This window comes from Vanellus vanellus (assembly GCF_965231255.1).
Source record: "Vanellus vanellus genome assembly, chromosome: 4".
NCBI lineage: Eukaryota > Metazoa > Chordata > Aves > Charadriiformes > Charadriidae > Vanellus > Vanellus vanellus.
Window position 1 is genome coordinate 27,010,160 of NC_138909.1, and position 21,894 is coordinate 27,032,053.

Here is a 21,894-nt window from a genome sequence, read left to right on the forward strand (position 1 = left end):
TTAGTTGACTTTCCTTATTTTTTCCTCTGTTTTTCCTGCCTGCAAGACAATCTGCCACCCAGAAAAAAGAGATCTAGATCTTATAGGAAAGCTGCATCTTAAAGTTTCCGGTAGATAGCTCTGCAAACAGCACTTTGTAGGGAGATTAGGAGGGTGGTTTTTGACAGATGATTTAGGAGTGAGCAGTAAACTTGGTGTCATTACATTACATTTGTGCTGCTTAACAAGGATCATATTCTTTCCTGCGCTTCAGCATAGGGGGAAGTTTTTACTGTTTGATCATTATGTGTCATTCCAGCATGAACTTGCCCAGCAATTGCTGATCATGTAAGTGTTAGAGGAAATCAGAATGACTATTACAGACACATTTAATTAACATGTTCACAAAGTAGCCTTGACTTTTTTCCTATATTTTTTCATTTGTATTTTTTTCTGTATTGTATCTATAGTTTCTCCACTGGTGTCACAATCATCTTGAGGAGGCAGTTAAACTTACCTTGACTATAAACCCTGCTATAATGCGGGGTTTCAAAGTAGCTCATTAACATTGCTTCTATGTTTTCCACTGGGTGCTTTCTATTGGGCAGGAGATGAACATAAAAAACTACGTCTGTTGTCTTAAAAGAAGCAGATGAAATCAAGTTCCAGCAAATCTAACAGCCAGCCTTATCGATGCATTATGCTTATACATATCTTCTGTTGTAGTTTTTCCCTACATCACAACCTGTGCCTTGTGTTTGGGTAGCTCTGAAAAGTTTGGGGCATATGTTACATTCTGGAACTTCACTACGAGATAAGTAGTGAAAGTTTTTGCCAGCTGAACACTTGTGGGGAGGAGTGTAAGACTTATTAAGGCTCAGTTTTTAAAGACTGTTATTAAGAGAGCTGCTGGATGTGTTGTTCAGAGATGAGATAAGGCTAGTATCCATTCCGTTCTCAGTTGTCCAAACTCGTACGTGTACAAACCCTTCCCGCTCAGTAAACAAGCCGTAAATTTTATGTAAATAAAATTTTTATGTAAATAAATGCAGATCATTGCACCAGATCATAATGCTACACGTACGCTTAAGAGATTTAATTCATAGTTCACAAAACTTAAAAACATTTCTTTAAAAGCTTAAATAATGTTTCTATGCGATAAATACTAAATTTTCATTTATATGATGAGAGAGAGAAAGCAGGTGACAACAGTTTCAGACTTGATTTAGGAATGGGTTCCTGTTTGTGCCATTAATGTAGCTTTGTTTTCTGAACCACTGTGCCTAGTGGCTCGCAGAAGTAAGGACTTGGGTGCCTACTTTTTGACCTGTGACATAGCAAAGAAACCATCTTTGTTTAATTGTCCTACTTTGAAGACAGTGTCAATGCCAGACTTGAGTTCTTACTTCCACTCTTCTGTTGTAGCCTTGGACGCTAGAAACTACCAAGTATCTTCTTTCTGTGTGCATGTTCCCCTGCTAAAGTTTCTTTATTTTCAAACTGTCTGACTCATCAGAGAACTGAGAACATGCTGTACCATAATTTTCTCTTTAATCCCATATTAATTTTCATTCTTGCATGAAGGTGGATTATAAATACTTTGTGTCTTATCATCCCCGCATCCTTCATTATCCTTTAAAATGTTTAACTGGTGAATGTCTCTTACCAGTTGCTTTGCCACTTTATAGCTATAAAAAGTCCTTGAGGCTTTGCAGTTGTACATACTTGTAAGGGATATCAGCAGTATCACTCATGCACGTCCATCAAAACGAGGTAGCTCAGGTTTCTAGACGTGAGTCAACCCTTCATAAAACTGATTTTTGTTTTTTCTTTGCATTAGAGCGAGCTGCAATATCTGTGTAGAGGAAGTCTATTCCTCTTTTTCAAAGAGCAGTGAGCGTGTTATCTGGTACCATCTAATTTTATGAGACTGTTACCCAAAAGAACCCATACTCAAACCGACTTTAAATCTATGGCATTCACAGAACATTTTCTCCAATTTCATCAAACCATCAGGAGTGGGTATCCCCTGCTTGTATTTTAATGCAAAGAATATTAAATATCTATACTCTGCTAAAACATCTTCAAAGTGGATTACAGTATTGGCTCCTATGATACCTATGTCAATCACCAGCAGGCTGTTGGGGAGCTTGAAGTTGCTACCGTGTAGCAACCTGTTATTCTCAATGAACAACCAAAATTTATTTTGAATGACGAATAATGAGTCAGTTTGTCAAATATAAGCACTCTAGCCATCTTCAACAGCATGTAGTTTGACTAGCAAGCTTTTCATTAATTTAGGGTTTTTTCATTTTTGTTTGGCATGTCATTTAAGAAAAAAAATGCAGCAAAGTAAGTATACAAGAATTCTAAGGATCCTGTAACTGTTGTACAAAACTGGGAGCTAAAAGCTTCCTTGGCCAGGCCACTCATCAGTCCTCTGCCCTTGTGCATATCACTGCCTATCAAATCCAGTCAACCCAGCAAAATACAGGTCAATCTTTTTTGAATTCTAGTTGCCTCCTCAGAACAGAGACCTTTCCTGAATACATAAATTACTATACCTCTCTCATCCTGTAAAGTATAACACTTAGCTGCATAAACTATCAATTTAAATGTGCTCAGGAGCTGTGGAAACAGAGTTATGACCTGTCCTGATGGAGATAAACACATAGGTCACTGGGATTTTTTTCATTAGCGCTAAAAGCTTCGTCAGTTGAGACCTGACACTTGCCATCTGTAGAAATAGGTGAAAAAGATTGCTGATATTCTCTGTAAATGGAAGCAAATTATTTTTAATCTATATCAGCAATTTGGAGGTGTCAAGGTATGCCCCATCTTCTGCTTTATGGAGTGCGTTTATACAAAATCTGCAATTATTACACCTACATTTTCAGTTGTGAAATTTAAGGCTAGCTATTATGCTGTTTGGATGACCAAAACTAAATCTCTCTCTGCATGTTCTTGAAAACAATCCTCTTCCTTTCCTGCATCACACTGATTTAATTCATTGGTTAAATTCCTATGTGTCGGCACAGAGAACAGGTAATCTTGCTATACAGTTATTTTGCTATACAGTCTTGCTATAATCTTGCATGTTTTGTTATATCTGCTCCCTAAAAATCTGTATTTGTAATGTGTGATTATTTCTTGTGGATTTTGTATCAGGGTGACCCTGGTTCTTCTGCTGCAGGAATTAAGGTAATTTAGTTTTAAAGCAGTTGTACAGGGAGAAGAGGGGTGGTTGGTCTGTGTTACTTTGTAGTGTCAGAGACATTTCAGGTACCGTTAATTTAATGGTTTTCCCCAGCTCTATTTTTAATTCATTTTGTCAGATCTCATGTCTTTCATCTCTTTTCTTTTTAGGGTGAACCTGGTGAATCTGGACGGCCTGGACAAAAGGTATTAGTTGGAAACGTTCAGTTTTCCTTTTCCTCTCTGTTGGGTTTGTGGTAAACGATGTTAGACAGATGTTACCAGTGGCACTCACCCATACTAGGATGAGCCCAATTTAACAGCCCCAATGCCTGTACACATTTGATGTCTGGTCATTTTGTATTTTAAAAAAGCACAGGAACGATGATACTAATTTGCATGAAAAGCAATATTAGAGTAACTCACCTCCTCTTCTAGCCACAGTGCCCTTCTTGCATCGAAAGCTTACTCAATCGCAGCTGGTGAGACTAACAAAGAACGGCTCTGCTCCTTGAGCGCTCACGAGTTAACCCTGCATTTTTGACTGAATATTAACCTTCAGACTGTGGTACATTATTACATGTCATTAGGAAGAAAATAAATATTGACTAGAAACCCTTTCACACATACCTGTAAGGGAAATTAAACTGTCAGAGGCGCGCGGCACATTTGGGAGGACACAGAGCAGCTAAAGCTGCCCTGTTCTTCCTTCCAGGGGAAGAAATTCCCCTGGGTGCTGCGTAGCTGAGGCTGCTTTTGCAAGTAAAGGTCCAGCAGGAGCTGTAATGAATGACTGTGCTGCAGGAGGCCCTCTGAAGCTGGGGAATTTCCTCTTTGGATCCATAGTACATCAAACACAGTGAATGCTGTGCCTTCAGCTGCCTTTCATGAGAGCGGGAGGCAGGTCCTGCTGGGAGGGCTGGTGAAAGGGCAAAGAGAAGAGACAATGAGGGAACCAGATTTTCGCTTTGCAGTACTTGGTTTCCCTCAGGAGCCTTCGGCACCATTCTTGCCTCTTACAACATTGAAAATTACCCACTGCTGCCAGAGCGGAGCCGAGTCCAGCTGCCAGTGGAGTTACCAGGTATTCCAGACACACAGCCAAGAGCTAAAATTCTACATAGCGAATGGCATTTTGTCATACTCAAGGTCTTTTGGTGACTAAGCAAAACCCCAAAACACATATAAATATAAAAGAAAATAAGAAGTTAAGTCTTTTTCTTTGAGAAATTACAACTGTCGTCAATTATAACAGACTAAACAAAGCCTATTATGGCTGCAAATGCACTTCTTTGGTAAAATGCTGTTTTAATTAGGCAAGGTAATCAAAGCAGTTTAAAGCTATCTAATCCACAGAATCATTCAGTGTGTGAATTCTGCGGTCTATGCTCTGCTTGGGTAATAAACTAGAAAATGCACTTAAGAGCCCGTTGAGATTCCTACTCTCATTAGCCGGCTTCCGTGGAGGCAAAACTAGCGGCTGATTTATCAGCGGGGTAGATCTCGGTCCCCAGGCACTCAGGTTTGATCTCGTTTAGGTAACATAGATAAGCGAGACATACGCAGTTCAGACTTTCTATAGTCTCAGCCTGTTGTTCACACCAAAGGGGGTTTAACGTTTTCTTTCCGCTTCACCTCAGAAGCTTCCAGTATGCCACATTCCTGTCCCCAACCCGAACCAGCAGCTCCCGTAATGCACGCATGCAGAGTGCCTCCTCCAGCCAGGTGCCCTGTGTCTGCTCTTCTGTCCCCTGCTTAGCAGGGACTCGTTCACCCCACCAGAGGTTGTGGGGGATGATTTTTTCAACTGGAGGCGTGTCTCTCTGCCCTCTGCGTCCTCTCAATACTTTCCCCCCTACTGTATCCCATTCCTATTTCCTTCCGGTATCTTCCCCCTTCCTTATATTTTACATGTTCCTCTTCTTCTAGTTATTCCTTATCCATCTTCTAAGGACAGATAAATATTGAGCTGCCCACTTGCGTATTATTTACGCGAAGCGAAATGCGATGGTATTTCAATGGCCTGACAAGGCTGTTGTGTGCCGTCCGTGTTGTAGAGGTGGTAGAACGACCTGCCCTGCCAACCTCAGCATTATGAGACGGAGTTAGCAGACAGCCTTGGTTTCTTTAAAAATCATTCTCCTCAAAAAGCATACTCACATCTTTTGTATCAGGAAAGGTCCAGAAAAGAAAATATTATGCATTCATCTACAGTACTAATTCTAATGAAGCATTAGTGATTTCATTGCGTTTCACACTGTTTAATGTATCTTTGATGGGCATTTTAATTGTTTTAGATTACTGTGACTCTGAACTGGTTTTGCTGGATCCTTTCTGCTTGTTATGTGTGGGTCTATGAGGGTTAGCTTCGTCCCAAGAGTAGTGACCTATTACAGCGATACCAATAGATTATCAGTTATAATTATTCAAATGCTGGGCTTAGAAGTGAAATGTAGTGCTTCCACCATTAGATGAGAAAAGGTCACAGTAGTAAAGTGGTATGTAAGGCTCCTCAAGTAAGAAAGCGAAAGAGAGAGGAGCAGGGGTTTGGAGCTAGCATTTTGTCAGGAATTAGTGCAATGGAGGCCTTTTAAAGGATTAATCTTTTGCAAGAGTCACAACCTGTTTTCTGCTTCAGAAAGTGTTAGGCAACATACCAAGAAATAGTAGCGTCTATTGAAAATTACATCCTAGCCTCTATTCTTCGATGATCTCCTTTTATCGTTAATAGTTTGCAACTGGAATCTTTCCTGTGCTTTTAGGCAATGTGAATAGTTAATATTTTGGAGTAACTAAAATGGACAAAGAAGCTGTTATCAGATCCTTGTATAACGTTCAGAAATCACTCCATTCGGTAAAGCGATTTGCAAACCCTCTATTGTGTTTTTCAGTTTGTGGCAGAATGTAATTCTGTTATTAGCGCTTCAAGTCTATTTAATATTGCTGCCTCAAAGAAGTGTCTTTGGCTACTGTAGTCTGACGGACACCTGTATTATGTATACATGTGTTTATGTTTGTGTCTGTCACGTGTAGATGTGAGTGTATGAATGTATATAAGTATGTGTGTATACACACACATATAAAATATTTTAATAGCACAGTCTGTATGAATCGGCCCAAACCACAGAGTTGAAATCTGGATTTCTGTAAAGCTCAGGAGTGTACAAAATCTGGAATATAGTTCAACTCATTATAAAGGTAAAAGTTGGCTTCAGTGTTCAGACCAGAGCTTCCAGAAAGTTCACGGAATATTCAGATCCAAGGTACTGGTTAGATTCTGTCTCTGTATTAAAATAAAATCTCCAGCCTTTAAAATAATGTTTTCTTCACATGTTATTGCTCTTTTTTTTTTTTCTGTTCATCATCTTTATTTCCCTCGAGAACATCTTTCCATTTAGCTGATATCTCAAAATGACCGTTTGTGAGAATATTGTCATTCTTGTCTTAGACTTCATTTCAAAATTAATACATTCAGTTTTCAATTCCTGTTACAAAATCACCCTTGCAAATGCAGTGCTATAGGTCTTTTCATTGCAATTTTAACTAAGCAAGGCATTTCTGGGTAAAGCAATAGAAGGTTACATTCCCACTATCCTTCATGACACCATGTATATTCACAGATAAATAGCAAGCAATGAAATGATGCTACAGTTAGGTCGATAAAAATGATGGCCCAGTTATAATTAGGCAGTCCTGCTTGAATTGCACAAATTGAACCAAGCTTTTCTGAATTGCTTTGTAGCTAAATCAGATGGTTACACAGCACAATATCTAGCTCAGAGTTGAAAATGGAGCAGAATTAAACATCTGTCATAAGTATGGAACTGAAATGGCAGCATTTAAAAAGAACCCATGCTCCTTGTTTTCCTCTCTTTTTGGTGAAGGCTAAAGTGAATTCATTTTTGGCTTTCCTGACACAGATTTTCAACCCGGGTGTCATCTTCACATCCAAGGAGATATTTGAGTTCTTAACGTGACGTTTACTAATTGTACATTTAAGTAATTCATGTTGAAAATATCAGTCCCGCTTGAAATCTCTGCAAAATTGAGCCATCTGTGGTCTTTTATCTTGCTGCAGAATATACAGGCGTGTTTGCTGGACGGTGACCGTAACAGAATAATGTCTGTAATATTATGTAATTTTCCTGTATAGGGTGAACCAGGCCTTCCTGGGCTTCCTGGACTCCCCGGGATAAAGGTAAATAAACTGTAGTCTGTGTTGTACTGGGGGGACAGCACAAAGAGGGGGGACTGCAAGAATGTGGCTAAAAGCGACTTACTGTACTTGTGCCGTATCTTCTTCTGAGTCTCTGGTATTGAACTGGGGATTGTCCCAGAAGGGTTTCACATGGAAAATTGGTTGAGTGTCTATGAGTAAGCAAACAGTGTGTCTTACATGAAAATGTGAAGTAGAACATTGTATTCTAGCGCTTTAAAAAATAATCTAATATAGTAGGGGTTTATATTTTTATTTAATGGAAGCGGCTTGTCATCAAAGTTTTACTTGGTTTCCGCTTTGATGGGTGCTTTCCAGTAGCAAGTCTACTGAATTTACGAAGCCTCCAGTCAGACAACTGCATTAATTATACACAGGCTGTAGAGAACTGGCTCTGTCGACAAAAATACTCTGTGCTCCATTACACAGCAGTGATTTCCACTGACAAGTCAAAACGCCTTAATAAGATTCTATTCAGTATTAGCTACAGTCCCTGACCTAATACCTGGTTTAGTCCCTGACTTCCTGTTTCTCTGGGATCTTTAGGTAAGTCCATGCAAAAGACACGTGGTTGGTTTAGTTCTAGCATCAGTGGTTGCGCTGGGAGTTGCAGACACCGGCACAGATTGAGCTGAGACTGTGTAACGCTGAACAAAGTGAGTGGATTCACACGTCCTGAGCGGGGGCAGATTCGAGTGGTTGCTTCTCCTTCGTGGCAAAGACTATTCTTCCAGAAAACAAAATCTCTTCGAAACTTTTTCTTTGCATTCCGGTGTGGGCCTGTGTATACCCCGGCAGATAGTTTATATAATTTCTCCAGTAACGAGGGGGATAAGCCAGAGGCCAAACTCTTCGCCATTTTGCTAGGATTCAGGATTTTTCTCATGGAATGCAACGTTTGCAATGGTTTTCTCAAGGGACCTGTGAATTGCCACAGCATTGAAGCATAACGTCCCTTCTGCGTTACTAGTGAATTATGGGAAGAATTGAACGTGCATATTAAAGTTCGTATGTTGTAATACCTAAAAATGGAGTTCCCAGGGAGGTTGTTTGTTTTCTGCAGGAACGAGCCCTATATTGACTAGTGAAGATCATGTAGGAACGGAGTCCTATGTGTGATGAAACTGTATTTTTATACAGACCTTTGACAGCCGTCCCTATTCTGTTTACTCTAACAGTGAGCAAAGAGGTAGCTCAGTTGGAGGGCAGTGCCAGTGTCCTGGGGCCACTTGCCAAAACCAGCTGGAGTTCCAGCTGGTCTTCGGGGATTCCGTGCTCGTGCAGACCATGCATGTCCAAGCATATCAGCAAGTAAATAAAAAAGGCTAAATTTGAGTGTCTGCTCTGGGAAAATTATTGCTGTTAAGCTTTATTTGCTGGTGGTAAGAATGGCTCCGAAGGGCAGCTTTCAGATTCACCTGAAAGGCAAGATGTGAAGTGAAGAATGGATGAAGTGCGGGAGTCTTTCCCAGTGGAAATTTGTTTCAGAATTCAGTGGATACAGTGAAAAAGCAGTGCAGAATAAAATGGAATAATTCAGTCAAATATTAATCCTTCAGGAGAACGCTCGCTTCTATTAAAAATCTAGGCCAGAGGGAGACTAGGGGTGGTTTGGTGAAGAAATTCCATCTAGTGCAATTGTGCATTGAGGGGGCTAGATGCGCCCTCGATGGGGACAAGCAAGCTAGCAGAACGCGCCCAGGAGAGAACAAAGCAGATCTGGTCACGCTGAAGTTGCAGGATGGGTCCTGTTTGATTCAAGGCATTTGTAAACTCTGTTCAATTAGGAAGTCGATAGGAAAAAGCCTAGGTTTTTCTCTCACAGAGACTACATCTGTGTCATGAGAAGTGGTAGCAGAAACCAGAGAATGGCTGGAGTTAGGAATATGGGCACTCATCAACAAAGCAGCAGCAGTAGTTTAGCCCTTTTTCTCACCCTCTGTTTTAGCTAAGATTTATGTATCACCATGGTAAAATCATCTCATCAATTTCCAAGAACAACCTCAGTGATATCTTATGGAGAAGCAAATTTCCAGTGAACTGAGGTTGATTGAAAGTTACTTTGAAATAACAGTGACAGGGAATGAGAAATGAGAAACTTGAGCATGGAGGAAATCCAATTGGCTGGACTTGCAATCTGCTGGTGCTATCATGGTTTTACTGCACAAAGTTGAAAGGAATCTTATTTGGAGCCATGACTTTTTTTTTTTGTCTTCCTGGTTGCTCCTTGTTGTTTGTTAAACTTTTTTCAGGGCTGCTGGGGTCTGTTCCCATGAGGACTTTATAAAACTCTCGAAGATATTTCTTTGCTATTCTGTCTTAATAGTGATATGCAGTGGTGTCATAATGCAACAGACGTAGCACGAACCTCGCGCAATGTCGTTACAACATCTAGGAACTTGTTACAACATGTAAGAAGTTTCCATAAGGGAAGTTTTTCCTAACACTTAAATGGATTACAGAGTTCTCGTGCATTTGCGTGCCAGCACAGTAGCTGTCAGCAGGGATTTTGCAGGCTACTCGCAAACTTTGTGAGATGGACATCTGGCAACTCAAGCAAAGCACGAACAGGGGCGCATAGGAGAAAGTGACGGGGTTCAATACAAGGCAGCGGCCATTTAATCTCTTTCCCAGTAGGAAAAGCTAAATATTCTTGTACTGCTGGTATTATTTTGAAACTATTCTTGTTTTCCGTAGTATTGTTCTCTTCAGTTTCTGTTACATTACGCAGGCATGCATATGTACACTCAAATGTCTTCTACAAAGTTTTCTGTTGAGGTCCCTTGCAGCTAAAAAGCTTTAGGGTTCTCGCCGCACTTTTTTTTTCTTTCATAAGTCTTACATAATTGGAATTACAGAATGGTCTCCAAATTTGTGTCTTCCTATGATGTTCTGGAAATGAACACATTCTATTTGTTTTCTGGCTTTTGCCCTGAGCTATTGGTAAAACACATTTCCCAAGCAGGTTTGAAAGGTTAACCCTAGGGGGCAAGTATATCTGAAATGCATAAATTCCTGTAGGTGAATGGATCTAGTTTAAACCTGTGATCATCCATCCGACTAGTCAAGGAACGGGGACAATGCATTTTCTGGAAATTAGGTAAATAAATAGCAAAGGTCCATATTTATTTGATATACAGTAACTCGAATCACACAGGAGATTTCAAATGAACAAATGTCGTGGTTTGGCCTCAGCCAGCAACAGAGAACCACGCAGCCGCTCGCACGACTCCCACAGCCGTGGGAAAAATCAGCAGAAAAGGGCAAAACTCGTGGGTTGAAATATTATAATTTAGCAGAACAGACAAAGGGAAAAAGAAAGAAAAGAAAGAAAGAAAAACAATAACACCGGTAAAGGAATACAAGAACGCGATTACAGTACCGCCGCGAAGCGCACCGACCGGACCCGCACCGCCGCGACCCGCCCCCGAGTGGCGACTGACTCCCCCGCCCCGGCTAGCTCCTTTTATAGCGGGGCATGGGTCACGTGGTATGGAATACGTGCCTCCCCTGCCGGCTCCTTGGAAATTAACCCCATCCTTGCCGGAACCAGGACATTATCCACCCCTTATTCCATACCATCTATGTCATGCCCAGATCTTTCAGTTCCCATAGTCTATGAGCCATCCCTTAAAAATGTCCATTAAGCTCACGTAGTCCATGACGGTAGGCTCCAGCAGTGAGAACAGTCTCTCAGGGCACATAAGATGATGTGTAGTGCTGAACTGGTGGGTGCTGTATTTGAAGCTCGTGACTGGGGAATGCAATACAGTCCATGCCCACGGTCCACAGGTTGAAGATGTCGATCTCAAGGAAAATTGCTGGGCGCCAGATACTGAGATCAGTTTTTATTACATCATAAAATTATTCACTGGCTATTCTCACCCAAAATCAAATCCCCATAAGGTACACATCGGACCTCCCCATCCTCTCGCATCACCCACCAAGTGCACCCGGGTCCTTGTGCAAAAGCAATCCCACGGATGGGTTTGCCTTTGCCTGAGGCAGGGCTAACCCAGACTGTCTTTCCTAACATATTCTTCATATGCACTACAGGGACTTTATCCCCTTCTACTGTTCGTGGAAGTTTTGATTGGGCAGGGCCAGCTCGATTGGCAGATCCCCTAGTGTTAACTAACCAGGTGGCTTTTGCTAAATGAGTATCCCAATGTTTGAAGGTCCCACCCCCCATGGCTCTCAGGGTAGTCTTTAGCAGTCCATTATATCGTTCTATCTTACCCGAGGCTGGTGCGTGATAAGGAATGTGATATACCCACTCAATGCCATGCTCTTTGGCCCAGGTGTCTATGAGGCTGTTTCGGAAGTGAGTCCCGTTGTCCGACTCAATTCTTTCTGGGGTGCCATGTCGCCATAGGATTTGCTTTTCAAGGCCCAGGATAGTGTTACGGGCGGTGGCATGGGGCACAGGGTATGTTTCCAGCCATCCAGTGGTTGCTTCCACCATTGTGAGCACGTGGCGCTTGCCTTGGCGAGTTTGTGGGAGTGTGATATAATCAATCTGCCAGGCCTCCCCATATTTATATTTTAGCCATCGTCCTCCGTACCAAAGAGGCTTTAACCGCTTGGCTTGCTTAATGGCAGCACACGTTTCACATTCGTGGATAACCTGTGCAATAGTGTCCATGGTCAAGTCCACCCCTCGGTCACGAGCCCATCTATATGTTGCATCTCTTCCTTGATGGCCTGAGGCATCGTGGGCCCACCGAGCTATGAATAGTTCACCCTTACGTTGCCAGTCCAGATCCACCTCAGCCACTTCAATTTTAGCAGCCTGATCTACCTGCTGGTTGTTTTGATGTTCCTCAGTGGCCCGATTCTTGGGGATGTGGGCATCTACATGACGTACTTTCACAACCAGATTCTCAATCCGGGCAGCTATATCTTGCCACAGTTCAGCAGCCCAGATGGGCTTACCTCTGCGCTGCCAGTTGTTCTGCTTCCACTGCTGTAACCACCCCCACAGAGCATTTGCCACCATCCATGAATCAGTATAGAGGTAAAGTACCGGCCATTTCTCTCGCTCAGCAATGTCCAAAGCCAGCTGGATGGCTTTTACCTCTGCAAACTGACTCGACTCACCTTGTCCTTCGGTGGCTTCTGCAACTCGTCGTGTCGGACTCCACACAGCAGCCTTCCACTTTCGATGCTTTCCCACAATTCGGCAGGACCCATCAGTGAACAGGGCATGTTTCTTCTCATTTTCTGGCAGTTCATTATACGGTGGGGCCTCTTCTGCACGCGTCACCTCTTCCTCTGGTGATATTCCGAAATCTTTGCCTTCTGGCCAGTCCATGATCACTTCCAGTATGCCTGGACGACTGGGGTTTCCCATTCGAGTTCGCTGGGTGATCAGTGCAATCCACTTACTCCACGTAGCATCAGTTGCATGATGTGTGGCAGGGACCCTTTCTTTGAACATCCAGCCCAGCACTGGCAGTCGAGGTGCTAAGAGGAGCTGTGCTTCAGTGCCAACCACCTCCGAAGCAGCTCGAACCCCCTCGTATGCTGCCAATATCTCCTTTTCTGTTGGGGTATAGCGGGCTTCGGATCCTCTGTATCCCCGACTCCAGAACCCCAGGGGTCGACCTCGAGTCTCCCCTGGTGCTTTTTGCCAGAGGCTCCAGGTAGGGCCATTCTCCCCGGCTGCAGTGTAGAGCACATTTTTAACGTCTTGTCCTGCCCTGACTGGCCCCAGGGCTACTGCATGAACTATTTCCTGCTTAATTTGTTCGAAAGCTTGTCGTTGCTCAGGACCCCACTTAAAATCATTCTTTTTCCGCGTCACTTGATATAGAGGGCTCACAATCAGACTGTAATTTGGAATATGCATCCTCCAAAAACCCACAACACCTAAGAAAGCTTGTGTTTCCTTTTTACTAGTCGGTGGGGACATAGCTGCTATTTTGTTGATCACATCCATTGGGATCTGACGGCGTCCATCTTGCCACTTTATTCCTAAAAATTGGATCTCCTGTGCAGGTCCCTTAACCTTACTCCGTTTTATGGCAAAGCCAGCTTTCAGAAGGATTTGAACTATTTTATTCCCTTTCTCAAAAACTTCTTCTGCTGTGTCGCCCCATACAATGATGTCATCAATGTACTGCAAATGTTCTGGAGCTTCACCCTGTTCCAGTGTGGTCTGGATTAGTCCATGACAAATGGTGGGGCTGTGTTTCCACCCCTGGGGCAGTCGATTCCAGGTGTACTGGATGCCCTTCCAAGTGAAAGCAAACTGTGGCCTGCACTCTGCCGCCAAAGGGATTGAGAAGAATGCATTGGCGATATCAATCGTTGCATACCACTTGGCTGCCTTCGACTCCAGTTCGTATTGAAGCTCTAGCATGTCTGGCACAGCAGCGCTCAGCGGTGGTGTGACTTCATTCAGGCCACGATAATCCACTGTTAGCCTCCACTCTCCATTAGATTTTCGCACTGGCCATATGGGACTATTAAAGGGTGAGCGAGTCTTGCTAATCACTCCTTGAGTCTCTAGTTGACGAATCAACTTATGGATGGGAATCACAGAGTCTCGGTTAGTACGATATTGCCGTCGATGCACCGTTGTGGTAGCAATCGGCACCTGTTGTTCTTTGACCCTCAACAACCCTACCACAGAGGGGTCCTCTGAGAGACCAGGCAAGGTGGATAACTGTTCAATTTCTTCCGTCTCCAAGGCAGCTATGCCAAAAGCCCACCGGTATCCTTTTGGGTCCTTAAAGTATCCTCTCCTGAGATAGTCTATGCCAAGGATGCATGGAGCCTCTGGGCCAGTCACAATGGGATGCTTTTGCCACTCATTTCCAGTTAGGCTTACTTCAGCTTCCAGTACAGTCAACTCTTGTGATCCCCCTGTTACTCCAGAAATACAAATGGGTTCTGCTCCTCTGTAATTTGATGGTATTAAGGTGCATTGTGCACCAGTGTCCACCAGAGCCTTATACTCCTGTGGCTCAGATGTGCCAGGCCATCGAATCCACACAGTCCAATAAACCCGGTTGTCCCTTTCCCCCACCTGGCTGGAGGCAGGGCCCCTCTAATCCTGATCATAGTATACGTTACTTACCTGTTGCAAAAATGATTTGGAAGTCCCTTCAAGAGGATCGGAGGTTAGATCAGGCCTTCCATTCTGTCTGGGGAACTGTCTGCTGGAAACAGGAGCTGCACTTTTTCTGGAGGGATCCCCTTTTGTGTTTGTTCTTCCTTGCAGCTCACGTACCCGTGTCCGTAGTGCTGAGGTAGGTTGTCCATCCCACCTCCTCATGTCCTCTCCGTGGTCACGCAGGTAAAACCACAGGGTGCCTCGTTGTGTGTACCCCCTGTACTCTTCCTCTTGAGTAGGGAAACGCCTGCTCCTAATAGCTGAGATGCTGGCCTGTACAGGTGGGGAGTAGGACATACTCTCTTCAAGTTGCTGGACCTTCTGGGACAGTTTCTCCACAGCTGAAACGAGGGGGGAAGATAGGCTTTCTTCATATTGACGGAGTCGTCCAGCCACCTCATCCACCGTTGGTCCCTCTTCACCTCTCCATTCCATCACTGCCAAGGAGTTGGCATATGATGATGGTGCGCTCCGTACAAACTTCCGCCATATGGGCCTTGTGCACTGGACTTCATCAGGATCTGTGGGTAACTGCGCATTATCTGGGTCAAAGTAAATCATCTCTCGTACGGCTAATTCCCTTAGGTACTGGATACCTTTTTCCATGGTGGTCCACTTGCTTGGACGACATACAACATCTTCACTGAAAGGATACCTTTCCCTTACACCTGCCAGGAGTCGTCTCCAGAGGCTGAGGGCTTGTGTCTTTTTCCCAATTGCCTTGTCAATGCCTGCCTCCCTAGACAAGGATCCCAGCTGCTTAGCTTCCCTGCCCTCTAATTCCAAGCTACTGGCCCCGTTATCCCAGCATCGGAGCAGCCAGGTGACAATGTGCTCACCAGGAAGTCGACTGAAATCTTTTCGCATATCTCGCAGCTCACTCAGGGATAGGGATCGGGTTATTACCTCTGGTTCTGTCTCTTCCTCCTGTTCCTTTGATGGCCCTGGTTCATCATCATCCTTTACTATGCGAACTGATTTCTTGGTGTATTTCTTCTTCTGTATAGGAGCAACTGATACTGGCACAGGTTGGTTGTCCGGTTCAGCTGCAGTGCCTGCCACTGGGGTTTGAGTGGCTGCATTGCCTGTCACCAGGGTTTGAGTAGCCACAGTACCTGCCACTGGAGTTAGAGTAGCCTCATTGTCTGCCACCGGAGTTGGAGTAGGCATAGTGCCTGCCACTGGAGTTGGAGTAGGCTCCTTGTCTGCCACCGGGGTTGGAGTAGCCTCCTTGTCTGCTGGTCTGGCTTTCCCCTGAGGGTCCTGCATAGTACTGAGCAGTGTTTGGTAGATACTGGCCAGGGCCCAACACAGTGCCATAAGTTGTGCCTCTCTGGAATAGCCACAGCATTTTCCTTTGAAATATTCTATTACTTTATCAGGGTCCTGTAGTTGTTCAAGGGTGAAGTCCCAAACCATTGGAGGTGAAAAGTTCTCTAGATATCTGCCCATGTTCTCCCACATCCCATGCCACCCCTGACTATCTGGCCTTGGGACAGATTTCTGAGTGGTAGTCTTAAACAGCTTTTTTACCCTAAAAAAGACTTGAAAAACATTCAGGAGACATAGCAATAGGAACACGCTGGTTTGAGCATCCCAAGGATATTCAAAATTCTCAAGAGGTGTTACACCTGGCCCAAAGGAGAAAAAGGAGGCAAAAGAGCTGGGGAAAGTATCTCCCCCTGTTTCTCCCATAGATTGGGTGTGATTATTGATAACTTCTGAGAGACGGGAACCAAGGTATGGACAGGACAGCAATACTACATAGAAACCCCAACAAAGCCACTTGAATAGTGATGTTACCATATCATAAGCTGATATTGCACAGGACAGCAAAATTATAGTCCTGATCCCTCTCCCTGAGATAACAAACAGCATCACAGGGAGTACATACAGCATATAAGAATTTACATAACACAGCCATGTAAACAAACGAAGCAACATTGTAACCGGCTACTATTTAACTAATAGGAGAAATACATATAAGAAATCCGTTTTAACAAGCTCTGGTCAGATCTGTTGTTATTACAACCCTTCGAGCCCCACGTTGGGCGCCAAAAAAAGGACTGTCGTGGTTTGGCCTCAGCCAGCAACAGAGAACCACGCAGCCGCTCGCACGACTCCCACAGCCGTGGGAAAAATCAGCAGAAAAGGGCAAAACTCGTGGGTTGAAATATTATAATTTAGCAGAACAGACAAAGGGAAAAAGAAAGAAAAGAAAGAAAGAAAAACAATAACACCGGTAAAGGAATACAAGAACGCGATTACAGTACCGCCGCGAAGCGCACCGACCGGACCCGCACCGCCGCGACCCGCCCCCGAGTGGCGACTGACTCCCCCGCCCCGGCTAGCTCCTTTTATAGCGGGGCATGGGTCACGTGGTATGGAATACGTGCCTCCCCTGCCGGCTCCTTGGAAATTAACCCCATCCTTGCCGGAACCAGGACAACAAACTAGTTGCCTGAAGATCGTGTTTACAGGGCTTTTATGTTCTAAACAGCTTTGGAATTGTTGGATGTTGATGGACTGATACGTATGGGCATCTTCAAGCATATGAGAAGAAAGAGGCAAGAGAAGACTCCATGTTGCCCAATTTTGAAAGAATTTCCTTTAGTATCTTCTAGTACTTCCATATAGAGAAAAGAAGATCAAGATTACAGGGATGTTCTACGCATAGAAAACTCTTGGATATAGTTCGTCTGGTCGTAAATTGTTTTGACTTTGACTGTTGTGTAAGGAACTGAAGTTTCCTTTTCTTTAAATCTGTTAGTTGAACGACAAATTTGCTTTCTTGTGAATGAATCTCTCCACAGTGGCAGGCTGTATTATGAAATGTGTTCGGTAACTGTGCACATACATAGCACTCTTTACAAATGCTAAACCAGCCTGTGAAAACACGAATGCCACGCCAGGCAGTGGACCGTATCTTTCCAGCTCCATCTCATCTTTCTTCTTGTGGTTGAAGAAGCTTCCCAAGGCATCCAGTCCAGTATGTTTGAACATGTAGCCAAACTACTTAAAGGATTAATAAATACTAATCACTGGGAAAGTTTCAGCTTCATATAATGCCGTTTCAGTTAATTAATCAATGTTCCCCAGAACCTGTTAGAGCTTGATTGAACAGGATACCGGAGTCTGAATGAACAGCAACACTGAATGGACATGCAAGTATCATGGCTGAATTCAGAGTATGCAGCAGGATCTTCTGTTACGTACTTTCCTAGACCAGTTCACTATGCACATGAGGATGTTTTGGGAGTTCTTCCTGTTCCTTTTCGTTCTCTCCTCACTGTCAGTTGGTGCCATGGAGGAGACACAAGTGCAGTCAGTTATTTCCAAGGCAGTCACGAAGCTGTCTGTGACACGCTGGGGAAACGTTTCTCAGGCACCTGTTGCTGTTTAGGAATGGCTGGAAACTTAATGAGCCCCTGAATGTGTTCCCCTGTGTCGCTCGGGAAGCGAGTAAGGCACCTAAACACAGAATGTTAACTCATCGCTCTGATATCTGACGCCAAGCAGACACGGCATATTTTCTATGAAACACAAACTTCATATATCTGTTTTATCTCATAACTTTCATGGGATGATACGTACAAAGTGGCGTGCACTTACTGTAATGGAAATCATGCATACCCTTATTCATTGTAACGTCAGACATCTCTCAAATCCATTGCGTTGCGTTTTCTGGCATTTGGGCAGTACAGTCCTCAACTTCATCACTGCATTGGGAAGCCTTCACAGAACACAAGCCTTTTCTCTTTAAGCGGGATCTGGCTTTTCTTTAGCATTTCTGGCATATCTCCCTCTGTTTTTAAAACAAATACCAAAACAAAACTTGTGAGTGCAACTACGTTTTTATTCTACCGTCTTCAAGAAAACAGTTGTTGAATGATTTGGCACAGGAAAGGAAAGGCTGCTTAGCCCTTCTGCTTTTGGGAGGTAGGGAAAGTTTTCTGTGTTTTCAAATCCAGTGGAACTGGCTGATTGAATGGACTTGCCAGGATGCAGCATCTTGTATCTTTTTATACAATTACTTTGGATTGACTTCCCTGGGACCGGGACTGTGCCTGAGCGAGGTTTCAGAAGAACCTGGACAAGGATATGGGAATTTGTGATTTTTTTTCCTTTCCTTTTTCTTCTTTATGAAAGTAAAAGCAGTTCTAATTTTCATCTGTTCGGTACTTTATTTCTTTTTTTTTCTGTTCATACTCAAAGATCTCTTCCTGTGACTTTCCTAGTTCCATGTAAAGACTGAAAAACTCGCTGATCCACAGAGCTTGTCTTTTTAGCTCTGGAAGAGTTGATACTCCTTTCATCCAGTGAGTTCTGCTACAAAAGAAAACTTTTAAGAGAAAATGGGAGGCAGAATTTTCAAGCTGGATGCATAGGATAAGTTAGTCTCCTATTTAAACTCTTTTCTAAAAGACAGTGAGTGTTATGGAAGCTCATGTGTTTATATGCTGCTCTTGTCATCTCGTAGCAAAATGAAAGGAAGTCTGAAGTAAATGGTAGTTCCAAACATTTAATTTTGGAGTCCATGCCATTCACCGCCTATAAGAAAGTTCTTCAAACTCCCCTTTTCCCCAGAGAGTTCTTAGAAGGCTAAGTACCTTTTCCTAATTCATTTTTCCTTTTCCATATTTCCATTCTTCTTCCTTTTTTCCTTCCTTGTTAGTGACTGTTACCAGGAAACCTGCAGGGCCTTTGTCTCTCTCTCTCTTTCCATTTTTTCCAGGACTCAGATATTCTTGCCCAGGCTTCAGTTCATCTTTATCCTATAGCTCACCATACTCAGAACTCTTTCTAGACTGAATTCAGGAGCTGGAATGGATCAGCTGACCTTGTGACAAGCACCTCTGAATCCTGGATACAGAGATGTGCTGAACGTGTTAATTGCAGCAATTGAAATTGTGGGAATTCAGCTTCAAACCCTGCTTCATGCAAACTTAGGTTTCTCCCTGTATGCGCTTGCCTTAGCTGACACGTATTTTGAAATATTCAAGTGTGAACTAATTTCCAACCTTTCATTGCTCCCATACCTACAGTGTTCTTAAGAGTGGGTTATTTGCCCGAATAGAGGAAAATGTGCAGTGTAGTATAGGTCAAATACTGAAAAGTAGACTACAAGGATGCATGTTCTGAGTGGGAATGGGGACTGATATCAAGAATTAGGACTTAGTACCTGCATTTGGATGGCTAGTTTTCAGAAGTAGCTCTATGCATGGGTAGGTAAAATACAAAATAAAAAACAAATGCACAACTGTGCAATTAATTTTCAGTATTCAGTTTCCAGAGCGGAGGTATATATACAAACATATATCTGTACATACGTAGTTACATATCTAACTCTCTTCCTTCATTCCTAGCTGTCTGGTTTCCATATGTTATGGCAGTAATCACTTGCATAGGGCAGACATGTAATTTCCCAGAACTAATTTTGAGAATCAAGGCCAGAAAATGAAATCATCATTAACATTAGATGGTATGCACATGTCAGGGGTGTTTACCGGGGCCTTCTTTGAGATATATGCAGTTCTTATTAATCCATCAGAAACTCTATCCTCCCGAGCACGAAAGCTCTCATTTTCTTCCTGGAAAAGGCCAAAGCATAAGTAACTGAAACACAAGGTGTTGTTTCCTCTAAAGCTATTACTAGTTGGAAGACTGAGTATCTGTTTCACAGCATCTGTTTTATAGCGTAGCTTTTTTCCTTTCTAAAAAAATTTTAAAATTAATCCAATTCCAAAATTTTGAAAACAGCTGAATAATCTGAGAGTCCAATATTCTGCTGTATTCAGAAAGCAAGTATTTTGTTGTCCGTAAAGAAGGCCTGACATCAGTAATCTGAAAGTATCTCTGTGCCTCAAATACACAATTTTAGATGGTCAGAAATGAGTGCGCTCAGTAAAGTTCTTTATCTTTCAGAGTAGCAACACAAATTCCTTAGATTTGTCATCTCTCTTCTAAAGGAACAAGTTGGGGCCAGACTCTTCATAATTTAGCAATTCAGTCATTGCAAAGAATTAAAAACAAGGCACTCATTACAACAAGTGTTTTTATTCTAATCCTCAAAAGTAGGTACCACGCTGACTTGAATTACAATTAGCCTTTAAGTAAGAAGTCCTTGATATGACTAATGCATGCAGAATTAATCAGAATTATTACTGGGTCTGTTAGCAGTCTTCCAAAGCAGCATACCTTCTAAGCAGGCAGAACTTAAAAGCAACGAGAAAATTAGGCTCACTAAAAAGCAATAAATGTACAAAGTAGGGCTCATTGTGAAGCTTCAGGGGTTTAGCCAGGTTGTAAGGTTTTACTTCTCCAACTCTAACTGAATCGTAAAGCCTAAACATGCGTTTGGAAATTCTAAACCAGAATTGTTTTTCTAAGTTTAGAGGCTGATTAGGGAGTAAAGATATTGTTTCAAATGCGATGAGTGAGCCAGACAACCTGTTTCAACTGGCCATTTCTGCAGCCAATTCTGAACGGGTATGAAAAGCCATAACAAAGACCTTATAAAATGGGGTGAGGGTTTTTTTATCAGATTTCCTTTTACCTTGCTCATTTCCTTCTTACGAGCTGAATACTGTATTCCCCCCGAGAGCAAAATTCCCATGGACATCGGGCTATATATAAAGTCCCTTTAATGCCCTTCACAGTGAGAAAGTATAAGGTGCCATTCTCTCTGGCTTCTATAGTCTGAGGCCGGCTGACTTTCTCAGAAATCGCTTTACTGGAACGGAGTGCTGCAGATGCCGGCAGGACACGAGCAAGCACAGTTTCATCAATTGCCCCAGATTGCTTCGTTCTAGAGTCCTGAGAATGTGGCCCTCACTCCTCTCCACAGTGGAAAAGTTGCAGTATTTTGGTTAGATGGCAATCTCGGCAACAAAATCTAAGGGCAACAGATGGCAACTTCTGGAAAATCAGCACAGGCACCAGTGAACCCAATCCAATTTATTATCACTTCATAGCTGTTCTCCAAATTGCCTTGCATCTGGGTTTGGGGCGTTTTTGCTAGCTCCTCTTCTATGTATCTCCACTTTTGCCTGATACTTTCAGTGGTGTTAGGCAAGGCAAGGGCATCAAAGATGACCAGAGGGCTGGAACACCTCTCCTATGAGGACAGGCTGAGAGAATTGAGGTTGTTCAGACTGGAGAAGAGAAGGCTTTGGGGAGACCTTATAGCGGCCTTCCAGTACCTAAAGGCGGCCTATAGGAAAGCTGGGGAGAGGGACTTTTTACAAGGGCATGTAGTGATAGGACGAGGGGGGATGGCTTCCAACTGGAAGAGGGGACATTTAGATTAGATATTAGGACGAAAATTTTCACTGTGAGGGTGGTGAGGCACTGGAAACGGTTGCCCAGAGAAGCTGTGGCCTTG

General features: G+C 43.2%; 1 protein-coding gene across 2 annotated transcripts in view; it reads left to right on the plus strand.

Moving 5' to 3' along the window:
• The window catches only part of COL25A1 (collagen type XXV alpha 1 chain), a gene marked incomplete at its 3' end in the record, with an annotated part of 335,563 nt that overhangs the window by 270,788 nt on the left and 42,881 nt on the right, over positions 1-21,894 (plus strand). Inside the window, exons 18-20 of one of the 2 annotated variants that reach the window (XM_082482527.1) lie at positions 3,148-3,180; positions 3,346-3,381; positions 7,328-7,372. In XM_082482527.1, coding sequence (XP_082338653.1) covers positions 3,148-3,180; positions 3,346-3,381; positions 7,328-7,372 — 114 coding nt within the window. The remainder of the gene's footprint in view (positions 1-3,147; positions 3,181-3,345; positions 3,382-7,327; positions 7,373-21,894) is intronic. The other variant, XR_014269124.1, reaches the window with a different exon arrangement.